This window comes from Xenopus laevis, chromosome 6S (assembly GCF_017654675.1).
Source record: "Xenopus laevis strain J_2021 chromosome 6S, Xenopus_laevis_v10.1, whole genome shotgun sequence".
In the NCBI taxonomy this organism is placed as follows: Eukaryota; Metazoa; Chordata; class Amphibia; order Anura; family Pipidae; genus Xenopus; species Xenopus laevis.
Window position 1 is genome coordinate 133,450,610 of NC_054382.1, and position 16,742 is coordinate 133,467,351.

The window sequence follows — 16,742 nt, forward strand, 5'->3', positions numbered from 1 at the left end:
TTGTCAATAGCAGCAATGATCCAGGACTTCAGACTTGTCACAGGGGGTCACCATCTTGGAAAGTGTCTGTGACACTCACATGCTCAGTGGGCTCTGATTGGCTGTTGAGAAGCTAAGCTTAGGGCTCGTCACTAATTATCCAGCAGAAAATGAGCTTCCCTGGCTGTAATATAAACTGATGCTACAGGTTTGCTGATTATTCAATTCTGATGCTAATTGCACTGGTTTCTGTGCTGCCATGTAGTAATTATGTGTATTAATTACTAATCAGCCTTATATTGTGACATTTCTATTCTATATGTACTGTATATTGTGAGTGGCTCCCTAAGCTCAGTAAGTGACAGCAGCACAGAGCATGTGAATCAGTGAATCAGCAGAAAAGAAGATGGGGAGCTACTGGGGCATCTTTGGAGACACAGATCTGTACTGCTAAAGGGCTGTGGTTGCCTTGGGCTGGTACAGAAGCACAAAACATCATGTACAACATTTCTACCTACTTCTTTAGTTACACTTTAGTGATCCTTTAACGTGACACTTAGGGGCACATTTACTAAGCTCGAGTAAAGGATTAGAATAAAAAATACTTTGAATTTTGAAGTTTTTTGGGCTACTTCGACCTTTGACTACAACTTCGAATCGAACGATTCGAACTAAAAATTGTTCGACTATTCTATAGCGAAAGTACTCTCTCTTTAAAAAAAACTTTGACTACCTACTTCTCCACCTACCGAGCACCAATGTTAGCCTATGGGGAAGGTCCCCATAAGCTTTCTAAGCTTTTTTTGATCGAAGGAAAATCGTTTGATCGATGGATTAAAATCCTTCGAATCGTTCGATTCGCAGGATTCTAACGTTCGATCGAACAAAATGCGGTAAATCCTTCAACTTCGATATTCGAAGGATTTTAATTCGAGATTCGAATATCGAGGGTTAATTAATCAGTTTTAGCATTTTATTCTAAGTGGTGAATACACCTAATGGGAGATATTAAAGGGGAAGGAAAGCTACGGAGTCATTTTATTGCCGATAGATTAGCTGCACTAGTGCAAGCTAGAATGCTATATTTATTCTGTAGAATGTTTTACTATACCTGTGTAAAAAGCTCTAGAAACTCTCTGTTTGTTTAGGATAGGAGCTGCAGTATTAACATGGTGTGACATCACTTCCTGCCTGAGTCTCTCCCTGCTCTGGGCTCAGATTACAGTAGAGAAGGGAGGGGTGGGGGGAGAGGAACAAACTGAGCATGCTCAAGCCCTAGCCCTGGAGGTTTAAGCTGAAAACAGGAAGTCTGATACAGAAGCCCATGAGTACACAATAGAAGGAAAGAAATGTGCTGTTTCTTTTGACAGAGGACTCAGAGCAGCATTACTTTGAGGGTTTACTGGTGTATTTATATAGACCTTTCTGATAAGGCTTACTTAGTTTTAACCTTTCCTTCCCCTTTAAAATAGATTATTGTAGGCCTGATGTCTGTCTGGTTAGACATTTAATGCCTTTCTGTAGGGCCCCCCAAATAGAAGTGGAAGGAACACTCGCAGTAGTAAAGGTTTTGTAGCCGTCCATTATTTAAATCCATTTATAAAGCTCTATTTACCCAGCACAGAGGTGGTCAAACCAGGGCAAAGATCCACTAGTTTGGCAGCGTATGTGCATGGGGAGCTTTAGATTTGCAGCTGTCAGGAACATGAATTATCGGAATTCTCTGAACTCAGCCACAAAACTACAATCGTTTAATAAACTCAGCCACTTAAAGGGGTTGTTCGTCTTTAAATGAACGGTTAGTATGTTGTAGAGAGGGATATTCTGAGACGATGTGCTTTTGGTTTTCATGTTTTATTATTTGTGGTTTTTGACTTATTTAGCTTTTTATTCAGCAGCTCTCCGGTTTGCAGCCTCTCCCTATAACATGTCACAGCGTGGGTCTGACAGTGACAAATAGAGCGTCACAACATGATCGCTACGATACTTCTGCTCATCAATCACAAGACAGAAAAAGAACACGACACACCAAAATAAATGGTATTCATTGCAGTGACTGACCCAATGGCTTTGTGCGGCTGTTCCTGAGCCACCCGATGGCAAGAGTTATTTGGGAACAGCTGTGGGCTGCAGGCTAACCCCCCTGAAATACAATAAGGAGACAATTGTTCTGATAGGGGTTGTTCAACTTCCAAACACTTCAGTTCAGTTGTTTTCAGATTCTTCCCCAAACTTTTTCAATTACTTTCTAATATTTATTTTTTACAGTTTTTTTCAAAATCTAAGTTAAAAGTTGAATGTTGGTGTCTCTGGTGTTTCAGTCTGGCAGCTCATTGATTCAGGTGCAGACTCTAAACTGTTACACCTTTTCAGTATTTAGTTTATACATTTATCAGCAGTATCTCTGGAGTATTAGCAACTATGGTATGAATCCTTTAAAGTATAAGTAAACTAGGGATGCACCGAATCCAGGATTCAGCCTTTTTCAGCAGGATTCAGCCAAATCCTTCTGCACGCATATGCAAATTAGGGACGGAGACGGAAACCGTGTGACTTTTGGTCACAAAACAAGGAAGTAAAAAATATTTTCCCCTTCCCAGCCCTAATGTGCATATGCAAATTAGGATTCGGCTGAATCCAAAATAGCAGATTTGGTGCATCCCTTAAGTAAACCTTTAAAATAAGTGAATGTAAAATGGCTGAGGGGGCTATTCTAAGCACTTTTGTAATTTACATTCATTATTTATAGCAGATCGCATGTGGAGGAAATCCCATACAAAAGCTGACTTCCTTCCATTATAAATGTCTCATGGCCTGCCTTAGTACTGCCCTATCCCAGGCTAAACAACAGCATTACAATACACTCATAAATAACAATAAATCCAACCCACGACGCCTGTTTTCAATATTCAACTTGCTACTTCATCCCTCTACAAATGATTCTCTAACATCTGAACATATTTCCCACCCCTCAGATACTAATATTCTCATTCCCCCTAAACCTTCTATTTCCTATTTCAATTCTTTTGATGGTATATCTGAGCTGAAAGTCTCTAAACATCTCCTGTCCTCTCCATCAACAACTTGCTCGCTTGACCCCATCCCATCACCTCTACTAAAACAATGTGCTCCTGTCCTCACTCCAGTACTTACTCATATATTCAATTCCTCACTAACTTCTGTTACTTTCCCCTCATTATTCAAACAGGCCTGTGTCAAGCCCATTCTGAAAAATTCTACACTGGACCCGTCCTGTTTGTCTGACTACCGTCCTGTCTCTCTCTTACCGTTCGCCTCTAAACTGCTGGAACGTCTCGTCTTCTCCCGTATCACTAACTTTCTCTGCACCAATAATCTGCTTGACCCCATGCAGTCTGGCTTTCGACCTGCTCAATCCACTGAGACTCCTTATGTAGAGTTGCAAATGATCTCCAGACTGCTAAGGCCAAAGAACTTTACTCTATCCTCATTCTCCTGGACTTATCTTCTGCTTTTGATACTGTCAACCATTCTGTTCTGCTGCAAGTTCTCCATTCAATTGGTATCCGTGATCAAGCTGCAACCTGGTTCTCTTCCTTTCTGACCTCTCCTTCTCTGTTACTTTTGTAAACAAATCCTCTCCTCCTGTTCATCTTAATGTGGGGGTGCCTCAGGGTTCTGTACTTGGACCTCTGTTGTTCTCCTTGTACACTCTCTCTTTAGGAGACCTTATATCTTCATTTGGCCTTAAATATCACCTCTATGCCGATGACATTCAGATATATTTAGACACTCCCTCACTAACTGCTGAAGTTCAAACCCAGATCACAGACTGCTTAGTAGTTATCTCTTCCTGGATGAACCAACGCCAACTCAAGCCCAACTTGTCCAAGACTGAGCTCATGGTCTTTCCACCCAAACCGAGCCCTTCTCTTCCTTTCACCATTACTATTGATGGCATGACTATTAACCCTGTTAACTCAGCACGCTGCTTAGGGGTCATCTTTGACCAGTCCCTCTCCTTCTCTAACCATATTAATAATACTGCCAAAACCTGTCATTTCTTCCTCCGTAATATAGCCAAGATACGCCTGTTTCTTTCACAAAACACAGCCAAAACACTTATCCATGCCCTTATCCCGTTTAGACTATTGCAATCTCCTCCTCACCGGTCTTCCTGACTCCCATCTCTCTCCCCTCCAATCAATCAAACTCTCCTACCAGGATCCTTCTCATCTCTCCTAAGGGAGACCTGCTCTGAAATCCTTAGCATGGCTGCCTGTTAAGCAAATGATAGCATATAGAACCTTTCTACTAACATTCAAAGCCCTTCACTTTTCTGCTCCTCACTACATTTCTTCTCTTGTCTCGCTATACGTTCCTAGTGATCTTCTCCACTCTTCTCAGAGCCCCTTCTATTCACACCATCCACATCCACTGCCATTAAGGGATACATGTACTGTTAATGAATTTTGTTACAACAGCGCCACCTGCTGGTCAGTTTCCCACCAGTCTGACCAGCAAGTAGTCAAGGAAGTTGTCAGGAGAAAGAAAGAGGCTGCTCTGATGTTCTTCTGCTTAGGAATAAAATTAGAAACCTTTCTCAAATCTTTCCTAAGCAGAAGAACATCAGCAGGGCTGCGTCTTCAGGAGGCAAAGATCTGCTCCTATGGGTGCAAAAATATGACTGTTTGCATCTGGTTTTACCCTTTGTGACCCCACTGTGTTCAGTAAATGAGAATATGTTAATCACTCTGGTAATGGAAACAGTAAACATGTAAGGAATGGAACAATATTCAGTATATCCCCATCTAAATACCTTTAGTGGTGAGATTACCCCATGATTAATGTCAACAGATCATTCCCAGGTAAAAGTGAGACCTTGATTAATTGGAATGCAATTCCTGACTTTATAGCACAGGCTTCAAATGACTTAATTCTTTAAGAAACTGATGGATGGAGTGAAAGGTTGAAAGCAGGGAGCTAATGAAGAGATCATGGAGATGAGGAGCGTATAGGCAATGCTACGTGCCACATTGTTTAATTGAGGGTCGAGCTTTCATCGCATCTCATGTAGATTCTTGCAGAGGCTTTGAGGGAGCTTGGGGGGAAGAGGATATTTCTATAAATGCTTTGACACATCAGTTAGACTTCTGCTAATATGCAAAGCCCTTCAAAGTAATAGCTTGCATGCAAAGAGTGCGGCAGCGGGATTAGCGAGCTCTGCGCTCTCTGCTTATGCCTGACGCTCTCTAATCCTGCCATGAAAGCAATGCTTTAGAAGTGAAAAGAAGAAGATATGACTAGATTTGAATATTTACTTCCCGTGGTCATGTCTCTTGGAATTATCTATTATTTCTTTACTTGCCCTACATTGGCTGGATCGGGAGAAGACCGGCATGTTCCTACACTTTATCTTGAGCCCGAGGGCTGGTCGAGCTGCTCTACACACAGTCAATCTTATGGCTCTTTACAAAGGGGGGGTCAACAGATCACTTGAGCATGGAAGATATCCAGGGTGATGTAGGTTAGAGTTCTGCGTGGAACCAATTGGTTAAACCCGAACCGCGACCCGCACCTGGAGCCGCAACCGGCATACTTACCCGACTGGACCTGCAAGTACCTTATCCGCAACCCAATCCGCTGACCATCAAGAAACAGGAAGTGCTGTCATTGTAAACCGGAAGTGACATCATGATCAGAAAAAAAAGGAGTAATACTCAGTATTGAGAAGACCCGCAAAACTGGAGAACCGCCGACCCGCATCTATACCCGCTCCCAAAAGTTTTTACAGGTAACCCACAGGTACCTGATCCGCTGCAGGACTCTACTGTAGGGTGCTGTAGACATGGCAAGGGAAATGCATGATGGGGTCATTAGTATATGCAATATAGAAATCTATTTGCAATAACAAAATGCACCCCTCCTTCCCTGACCTGCAACTTTTGTTGAGGAACAAAATACTTAAAGGAGAAGGACTGTGCTGGTTTGCCTGATCTGCTGTATTGTATATAACAGAGTATGTACAACATGTATATGGTCTAGAACCAAAATGAGCTTTGGGAAAGGTGATGTGAACATAAGTGATCATCTAAACTCCAATTTAAAGTGGCGGATACAGTACAACTAGAGAGGTGTTAACAAAATATTGCCAGTAAATAGGTAGGGATGTGCAGGAGAGTATCAGAGCAGAATTAACACTACATATGGAATAGCAACATGAGGCTTCTGGGAAATAAAGTGTTCTGCTGTCTAAAAGGAACATTTGAGTAAACATCCGTGAGCTCTATAATAGGCATGGTATGGAAACCGAACAAGGATTAGTAAGTGGCACTTATTTGAGTCAGTAGGACAATCCTAAAGGCAAAGCAAGGTGTGTGAGTGGGGGTATAATGCTGCAATGTAACCATAAAGGTAGGGTAGATGCTCAGTGTCCCCACTTTGAGTTTAAAAATAGGCCAATCATGGCCCTTACCTGACACAGGCCCAGCATCAATAGGCCAATCATGGCTCTACAAATAAACAACAATACTCCAGCCTTGTTACTTCATCCCACAAGGAATCCATCCTTGTGTTTTGCTCAAGAAGCTCTCCCCACCCTTTTATGCCACCATATACACACACATTCATATATATACAAAATACAGGTATGGGACCCGTTAACCAGTTACCTGGAAGCCCATTATCCAGAAAGCTCAAAATTACAGAAAGGCCGTCTCCCATAGACTCCATTTTATTCAAATCTTTAAAAATAACTACCTTTTTCTGTGTAATAATAAAACAGTAGCTTGTACTTGATCCCAACTAAAATATAATTAATCCTTATTGGAGGCAAAACCAGCCTATTGGGTTTATTTAATGGTTACATGATATCTTGTTTAGCAACTTTTTTTTTTTTTGCAAATTATAGATGGAAAGGAGAACATTTTTTTACTTCCTTGTTTTGTGACAAATAGTCACACGATTTCCCTCCCCCCCTAATTTGCATATGCAAATTAGGATTCGGTTTGGCTGTGCAGAAGAATTCAGCCGAATCCGAATCTTGCTGAAGAAGGCCAGATCCTGGATTTGGTGCATCCCTAATTGATATATTAATATTCATACACACACTAGTTCAGAGGCTGTTGCTATAAAGCATTTATTTACAAGAAGATGAAATCATGATATTTGAGGAGGAGCCTTATGAATAAATAAGTAAATAAAAGAAAATCTAATCTTCAGTAAGTGGAATTCCTCGGTAATTCCAGGTAATATTCTGTCAATGGGGTTAAACGTCTTACAACAGGGGTGTCCAGACTGCGGCCCGAGGGCCACATGCAGCCCAGGATGCATATGAATGCGGCCCAGTTTGGTTCCCTAGGAAACGTCATGTTGCAAAGGATATAGGAGGAGGGGGAACTCTGCCCATTGCCAAGTTAGTAATAATCCTTTATAATAAAGTGCAAGTGTCTCTGCGTCCAGTCCCTGTGTCCGTGGAATTCGCCACTGCGCATGTGCGGCGCATGTGTTGCCACCCGGCCGGTAAAACAAGTATTGAGGCCAATTCCTCAGCGTGTAGTGACGAAATGTGTGGGCGGTGTCAGCTCGCAGACTCTGCAGGGGGACTGGAGAGCCGAGTGTGTGTGCGGCTGACGGCTGTGCTGGGCTGGCTCAGTTGGAAGTTGGACTGCGGACACACCAGGCCCGGACTGGCAATCTGCCTCGCCGATCAATATTTTGTTTAAGTGGGCCGCTTCTCACCTGAAATAAGTGGTGATTGCCTCTGAAGTTTTTTCAGGAAATCCGACGGGCTCTAGGACCGCTCCTCTGTCCTATCTCCCATCCTGGCTCTGCCCCTCCCACTCCTCTCCTCGGCTCTCGCACTGCTGCTGCCTGCTGTGTGAACGTCCCAGCTGTTGTACACAGTGAGGTGATCAAGGGCCCTGCATTGGGGTGGGGGCAGTCCAATCCGGTCCTGTGGGGGGGTAGTCCAGTCCTGTAGGGGGGCAGTCAAGTCCTGTAGCGGTGGCAGGCCGGTCCTGTAGGGGGGGCAGTCCAGCCCTGAAGGGGGGGGCAGTCCAGTCCTGAAGGGGGGGCAGTCCAGTCCTGTAGGGGTGGCAGTCCAGTCCTGTAGGGGTCGCAGTCCAGTCCTGTAGGGGGGGCAGTCCAGTCCTGTAGGGGGGGCAGTCCAGTCCTGTAGGGCGGGCAGTCCAGTCCTGTAGGGGGGGCAGTCAAGTCCTGTAGGGGGGGCAGTCAAGTCCTGTAGGGGGGGGGGCAGTCCAGTCCTGAAGGGGGGGCAGTCCAGTCCAATGCCCAAGACCACCTCCGCATTGCAGAGTCACCAGGTGGCTTCTTTACACCACTGCTCAGTGCCCTTCTAGCGGCTCACACGACACCTATAATCTTCTAGCTCAGCCCAGGATACAAACAGTGCGCAGGAAAACTGGGGCTTCACTTATTATATATAATGTACCCCACTGTGTGCTGCCTTGCCCACTCCCCCTGGGGACTTTAAGAGAGAATCTGTTCTATTTAAAAAAATTTAATATGTTTTCTTATTTATGGAGACACAATTTTCTAAATTCCATGCTAACCGTTATTTATTTAATGTACTATACTGTGTTCACTGTATCTATATATTGAATATATTAAAAGATTTTCATGTAACCCTACCCCACCTTTCTTCCAGAGCTGGCAGTGTGTCGAGCTTCTTGGTTTCCAAAAGTCAGAATTGAGCACATGTGGCTTCACTCATCCTATATAAAAATCCTCAAGTGTCTCTGCGTCCAGTCCCTGTGTCCGTGGAATTGCGCTACTGCGCATGTGCCCCACGGACCGTTAGCTGCTGGAATTACCTGTCCGAAGAGAGGATCTGCCGCCTGCCACCTGAAGAGGATCCACCGCCGCCTGAAGAGGATTTACCGCTGCCTGAAGAGGATCCACCGCCGCCTGAAGAGAGGATCCACCGCCGCCTGAAGAGAGGATCCACCGCCGGCGTCTGAAGAGAGGATCCACCGCCGGCGACTGAAGAGAGGATCCACCGCCGGCGTCTGAAGAGAGGATCCACCGCCGGCGTCTGAAGAGAAGATCCACCGCCGTCTAAAGAGAGGATCCACCGCCGTCTAAAGAGAGGATCCACCGCCGTCTAAAGAGAGGATCCACCGCCGTCTAAAGAGAGGATCCACCGCCGTCTGAAGAGAGGATCCACCCCCTGGCCACCAATGTTAACCCCCCCTGGCCATCAATGTTAACACCCCCCTGGCCATCAATGATAACCCCCTGGCCACCAATGTTAACCCCCCCTGGGCACCAGCATTAACCCCCTGGCCACCAGTGCTACAAAGGGGGCCCTGCCTACTAATGTTACCCATTCTGAAATGTTGGGAGGTTTGTGACGACATATGTTCTAGCGCCCGTTAATTTAACGGGCTTAATGTCTAGTAATATAAAAATAAGTCTATTTAATATCCAGGTGTCCCATATTCCAGTGTACAGCTCCATCTGGTTATCCAACTGGTATTGTAGTTCTTTTCTGTGTATTTCCTTTACTTTTACAAATCAAACGTGTTTGTGTATTTCATGTGTGGCCCCAGACAATTTTTCTTTTTTCAATGTGGCCCGGCGAGCCAAAAGTTTGGACACCCCTGTCTTACAACATATGCTATGAATGTGTCATGTGATACTAATGACATCACTAAACGATGGTAACAACCAATGACTATATATATATATATATATATATATATATATATATATATATATATATATATATATATATATATATATATATATATAGCTTATGAATACTTTGTACAAATCATGTAACTAAAAGTGTCTCTATTTACTATATATAGACATTTTCCTTCCAACCTATTTTTTCCTTAAAGAGCATGTAAAGGCAAATAAATAAAATCCCATTTTTACTTTCTTTAATGAAAAAGAAACCTATCTCCAATATACTTTAATTAAAAAATGTGTACTGTTTTTATAAGAAACCTGACTGTATGCAGTGAAATTCTCCCTTCATTTACTGTGGATAGGAATTGTCAGACGGTCCCTAACTGCTCTGCAGGGAAACAATCATACTTATGTACAGCAGGGGGAGCCCCCGCCTTACTTCCCAGCCATGTAGAACTCAAGCAGCTTTGTTTGTTTCCCTGTTTTGATAATTTATGACGATCCCTAAGCAGCCCAGACCACAGTGAGCATGTGCACAGTCTTGATCTTGCAAAGATTTTCAACAAAGTAAAGGTGGCCATACACGGATAGATCCGCTCGTTTGGCGATGTCGCCAAACGAGCGGATCTCCCTCCGATATGCCCACCTTGAGGTGGGCAATATCGGGCTGATCCGATCGTGGGCCCTAGGGCCCAACGATCGGATCCTAGCGTTCGCCAAACGGGCGGTCGGATCGCGGGACCGCATCAACGAACAGATGCGGCCGCGATCCGACGGGATTTTTAATCCCATCCGATCGAGATCTGGCCGACTTTCGGCCAGATCTCGATCGGGGAAGCCCGTCGGGGGCCCCCATACACGGGCCAATAAGCTGCCGACACGGTCTGTCGGCAGCTTTTATCGGCCCGTGTATGGCCACCTTTACAAGATGGTGACCCCCTGTGGCCAAGTTTGAAAGCATAAATCATTAGTTTGATTAGGCTTGTGGTGCAGTAAGTTCATGTTTATGTTTAATATACAAAATACAGTATTTCTAGCCTTATTAAATGTTATGGTTTACTTTTCCTTTAAGGCTACATCATGGAGTGCTGGTTTTAATTGAACATGGGGATGAGCTGCATTTTTTGATTTTATGTGTGTATATGTAAAAAAATGCAGCTCATCCCCATGTTGCAATGAAAACCAGTAAGAGGACAGTTATATGTTTTTTATGAATTGCACTGAGTTGCCTTTGCTTAGTCTCTGCTAAAGTACAAGGAGACGTCCCATGGAGGACAAGGTGTTCTACTGAAGCTTCAATTCCCAGGATCATCTTGTGGAACACTGGCAAAGCTGTGAAACTGGCAGGGGCAATGATGAATGGAAGTGGGCTAGTCCCGCTGCACAGGGAGCCCAATGGCCGGTCAAAGGCAAGAGGGTAATTATATTTATAGACAGACCCTGAGGGAAGTGCACTGATTGTTGGAAAAGGGTTCATAGAGACAGACTTTTTATTTATTTATCTGAAGAGTAGAGCTGTCCCCCAATGAATGGAGATCGATAGGTGGTGTAGCCAAACAAAAAACAATAGGCCAATCATTTAATGTATGGATATATAACGGGGTTTTTTTTTTTTTTTTTTAGAATAAACTGAAGGTGAACTATAATAGACTATAATGGGGTCTCATGGAAGCCTTACTGAAAGAGTAAGAACAAATTTCACCTGCACTAAATCAAGTGTGGGTGTCGAAACGTGTTTTTTGGCAATTCATGCAGATAATAATAAGGTATTTCTGCCATGTGTCCTTGCCCTAAAGTTTAATGAGCAAAGAAGGAATTGCCTAGTGCATCTCACAACCCCTACATAGAAATAAGCATCACATATGGTGCTACTAATGTACAAAATATATATATATATATATATATATATATATATATATATATATATATATATATATATATATAAAATAATGCACAAAAGCCATAAATATCTTGTATATTATATCCTTATAAATGGAGTTCTGATGTCATCAGTTATAAACGGTGAGTAATGATGTCATTTTTGTCACATGACTCACTAAAACTTCTGTATTATGATAAATAAAGTACCCCTGTTGCAAAATACAAGGATATTAGAAGTTACCTCTCGGTCTCGTCCTTTTATATGGTCATGAAACTCCTCGTGACTTATAATATCCTTATATTTTACAATAGGGGTACTTTATTCACTATATTTACACACACACACACACATAGTGTCCCTGCATATACAGCCAGTGCCAGTTGCCTATACGGGTGACTTACAATACACAAGGAGAGAAGGTGCATCTTTGCAGCAAGCCATTCGGGCCTGGCAGTTGCCTAGCAATCCCTTTCCATAGCAACCATACAGCAGTGTATTCCCAGCCTTCTCTCACTCACTAATAAAAAGCTACAGATCTCTCCTGTACAAGTGCCACACTTTGGGCCTTTCCAAGCCAGCAGCCTATTTACCTACTAGAGGTGCGTTCCCTACAAACCGGTTTGTGATTGGTGTAAAGCTCCTCATAATGTCGGGGCCTTATGGATTCATTGCACTGTTTAAAATGAGCTTTATCATCTCCCCAATATTGGGCAGCACAGAACTAACCTTATGGGAGTAATGTAACTGTTTCAAGTCTAGTAAATTACCAATGAGCATTTACAGGTCTGTAGTGTGAAGGTAAACATCTGATTGGTTCTTGTTCCCCTTACCAACCAAACTTGAATCTTTGCCCTGGAAATAATAGCACAGGAGTGAGTTGCAGTAATGCCCTTACCTGCCCCAGAATGGAACTGTGCCTTATTTTATATAGCTAGCATATGCAATAGCAATGCTCATTAGCCTGACACTGTTCATCTTATAGTTCAACTGAAATTAAAGGGATTCTGTCACGATTTTTATGATGTCGATTTTATTTCTAAATGACACTGTTTACACTGCAAATAATTCACTGTACAATATAAAATGTCATTCCTGAAGCAGCAAGTGTATTTAGTTGTAATATTAGTGTGTAGGTGCATCTCAGGTCATTTTGCCTGGTCATGTGATTTCAGAAAGAGCCAGCACTTTAGGATGGAACTGCTTTCTGGCAGGCTGTTGTTTCTCCCACTCAATGTAACTGAATGTGTCTCAGTGGGACCTGGATTTTACTATTGAGTGTTGTTCTTAGATCTACCTGGCAGCTGTTATCTTGTGTTAGGGAGCTGTTATCTGGTTACCTTCCCATTGCTCTGTTGTAAGGGCAGTGACAGACCTGGAGATTAATCGATTGCGATAAATCGCTGCTTCTCTGGGCAACTAATCTTCTGCACTCTCCAGTAAAAAAGATTTCCCATAGGCAATAATGTGAATCGCTGGTGGTAAAACCCATGTGTCGCTCCAGTCTCCCAAAGTCGCTTGAAGTTTCCTCTTGTAATGATTTTTGCAGGAGATTAGTTGCTTGAGAAGCAGCGATTTATCGGTAACGATTAATCTCCTGGTGTGTCACTGCCCTTAGGGTAAGGTCTGGGCGATTTGGGGAGATTTAGGCGCCTGGCGACTAATCGCCTCGACTTTGCGGCGACCAATCTCCCCAAATGCCTTACCTCTGTGTTGCGCTGGCTAAATTGAAAAATCGCCTGCGGCATGGCACATGCGTCGCTTCGTATTGCGAAGTCGTCCGAAGTTTCCTCGCGAGGTGACACACCAGGCGATTAATTGCTAGCGATAAATCGCTGCTTCTCTGGGCAACTAATCTCCTGCACCCTCCAGTAAAAAAGCTTTCCCATAGGCAATGATGTGTGTCGCTCCAGTCTCCCAAAATCGCTTAAAGTTTCCTCTTGTAACAATTTTTGCAGGAGATTAGTTGCCTGGAGAAGCAGCGACCTCCTGGTGTGTCACCTCGCCAGGCAACTTCGGGAGGCAGTTGGGAAACTGACAATATGTCTAGCCCCATGTCAGAGTTTAAAAAAAAAAGATCAGTTTGTCTTTTGAGAAATGGATTTCAGTGCAGAAGTCTGCTGGAGCAGCACTATTAACTAATGTGTTTTGACAGTATCCCTTTAAGCACGGCTTGCTTTCCAGCATATTCCAAACTACAACTCCCAACATGAGAACTGAAGAGGCACAACAATGCACTTAGATGAATTCAACACATCGGGAAACCAATCAGTCACCAGCCTCAGCCCTTTCCCTCCTTATTACTGATAATAAACTGACATGTAACGCTTCAGCCTTGGATGCAACTCCCAGCATGCTCCATCAATCACAGGCTGAAGCTTCCGGCTGGGACTGGATAGGTGTAAGCCACACTCAAAGCCTTGCAGCTTGCTCCCAATACTCATAAATAAACTGGCTAATGGCTCCCATATCTCAGATGAACCTGAGCTATAAGCAGCTTTTCAGTTCCCTAGTGGGAGCAATTTCTTTGCACTTTTACAGCACCAAAATAGAATGTTTTCCAAGAAATGTTATTACATTGCGACTGGCAGGAGGCATCAGAGAAGCTGTAGTAGACAAGCCCCCCTGCAGTCCCAGTATTGATACAGACATCAAGGAATGATTTAGACATGAAAAGACACAACATATCAGAGGGCACAGAGATAAACTTTTCACGTTTATACTCCGTTCCGCTGGCTGGGCACCTCGCTCCGTGCTTTACTCAACGTGTGGTCATGTTTTAGTGAAAGGATAAGTAAACCTTCAAAATAAGTGTACGTAAAATTGATGATGGTGTTATTCTAAGCATTTTAGTAATATACACTCATTATTTATTTTGTTTTTATTCCAAGATATTAAGAGATACATGTGCTGTTAATATGAATGAATTTTGTTACAACAGCGCCACCTGCTGGTCAGTTTCCCACCAGTCTGACCAGCAAGTAGTCAAGGAAGTTGTCAGGAGAGAGAAAGAGGCTGATGTTCTTCTGCTTAGGAAAGATGTGAGAAAGGTTTCTAATTTTATTCCTAAGCAGAAGAACATCAGCCTCTTTCTTTCTCCTGACAACTTCCTTGACTACTTGCTGGTCAGACTGGTGGGAAACTGACCAGCAGGTGGCGCACAATTCATTCATATTAACATTACGTATATCCTGTAGTCTGGCAGAAAACATAGGGGCTACCAATAGCCAATCACAGCCCTTATTTGGCACCACATGATCTTTTTGCATGCCTGTGTTGCTCTCAAACACCCTTTTTATTTTTGAATTTGGTTTAAGGGTAAAAAAGGTTGGGGACCCCTGTGCTAGATGAATGTACTGCTTTTTGTACATTGTAGATTGAATAAATATGTCTCCGACAGTGAAACATGCAGTAAGGAAGGAACCGTTTACCAGCACCATGTGGCCCCAACGTTTATCTCCCATCAAAAATAAGAATCGATATCATTTGACTCCACCTAATAAACCAGCCGTGTGATTGGTGAGATAAGGGCTCAGCCCTGTGGGAGGAATGAAATAAGAGAAACTTACAGGCGATCCCTCAGCTCCTGTGTGTCACTAGCAGTCCCCAGGGAACGAAGGATTCTCTCCAAAGACTGTACTGTCAACAAGAGAGAGAGAGTGAACAAAACACTGAATCACAATTAAAGCAATAGCAGGATACAGGCTGGCACCGTTTTATGGGGAATGTTTTCCTGTAGGGGCTCCATTCTGACTGGTGGGCTAATGATTGGGTGGAAGGGCTAACTGGGTCCTCAATATTACCCATGCACTTCATAGCTAAGTGAAGGGACAAGAAATCTTCAGAATCATTTAAAGGATAAGTAAATCTTTTAAATAAGTGAATGTAAAATGGATGAGGGGACTATTCTAAGAAATGTTGCAATGTACAGTCATTATTTATTTTATTTTTATTCCAAGATATTAAAAGGAGAACTAACCCCCTAGTTAATCAAAAATCCCCACCCCCTTCCGTCCATTCTCCCTCCTCAGTGGAAAAAGTGTCCCCGTAATGTACCTTGGCATATTCATGCAAAGAGCAGCAGAGCTCTCAGACGCCATCGTCTGTATCTTCGGATACTCTTCTTTTCTTTCGGCAATCCGCACATGCACAGTAAGCACGACTACCAGAATGGGCCCAACTTCGCATGCGCGAAAAAGCTCCATGCCAGTGTTCAGTTCCGCAAGGAATTAGAAGATACAGAAGATGGCGCCCGGAGAGCTCCGCTGCTCTACTCTGCACCAAATTACTAAGGAAGGAGAAAGCAGTGAGGGGGGACAATGGACGGAAGGGGATGGGGATGTTTGATTAACAGGGGGTTTAGTTCTCCTTTAAGAGATACATGTACTGTTAATTTTGTTACAACAGTGCCACCTGCTGGTCAGTTTCCCACCAGTCTGACCAGCAAGTAGTCAAGGAAGTTGTCAGGAGAAAGAAAGAGGCTGATGTTCTTCTGCTTAGGAATAAAATTAGAAACCTTTCTCACATCTTTCCTAAGCAGAAGAACATCAGCCTCTTTCTTTCTCCTGACAACTTCCTTGACTACTTGCTGGTCAGACTGGTGGGAAACTGACCAGCAGGTGCCGCTGTTGTAACAAAATTCATTCATATTAACAGGACATTTATCCCTTAATATCTTGGAATAAAAACAAAATAAATAATGAATGTACATTGCAAAATTTCTTAGATTAGCCCCCTCACCAGTTTTATATTTGTTTATTTTAAAGGTTTACTTATCCTTTAAAACAAAGTTAATCTAGGTGCACTTGTGGGTGCGCTGGCTGAAAAACATACAAGCACCTGACCCACAAGTCTTTGTATTTCACGGTGTGCCACTGCCATTCAATGCTATGCACGCAGAGATCACAAAGCAGTGAAACAGACAATACATGTAATTATCTAGTAGCATAAAGGCCAGTGTGTGCAAGAATTAACACTAGTTAAATATAATTTATGCGCAATTGTATCGGCATATGTCAGACTAGTTCATGAACGTGCGTGGTTCTTTAAATAAATAATAACATCGTATTAGAGGGGTGATATCGTAATCTTCATAAGGATAAATATTGGGGGGTGTCAGTGTATAGCTCAGTGGGACATACAAAGCCAGGGGAGTGCAGTCAGCGGGGTTAATTTATTAACAACGGGCAAATTTGCACTTGGGTAGTAACCCATAGCAACCAATCAGTGATTAGCTTTTTTCAGTCAT

At 43.1% G+C, this 16,742-nt stretch overlaps 1 protein-coding gene across 4 annotated transcripts in view; it reads right to left on the reverse strand.

The window, feature by feature from the left end:
- The window catches only part of tsnare1.S (t-SNARE domain containing 1 S homeolog), a 173,145-nt gene that overhangs the window by 63,689 nt on the left and 92,714 nt on the right, over positions 1–16,742 (reverse strand). For 3 of the 4 annotated variants that reach the window (XM_041568039.1, XM_041568037.1, XM_041568038.1), the window contains exon 5: positions 15,064–15,133. In XM_041568039.1, the coding sequence (XP_041423973.1) occupies positions 15,064–15,133 (70 nt within the window). The remainder of the gene's footprint in view (positions 1–15,063; positions 15,134–16,742) is intronic. The other variant, XM_041568040.1, reaches the window with a different exon arrangement.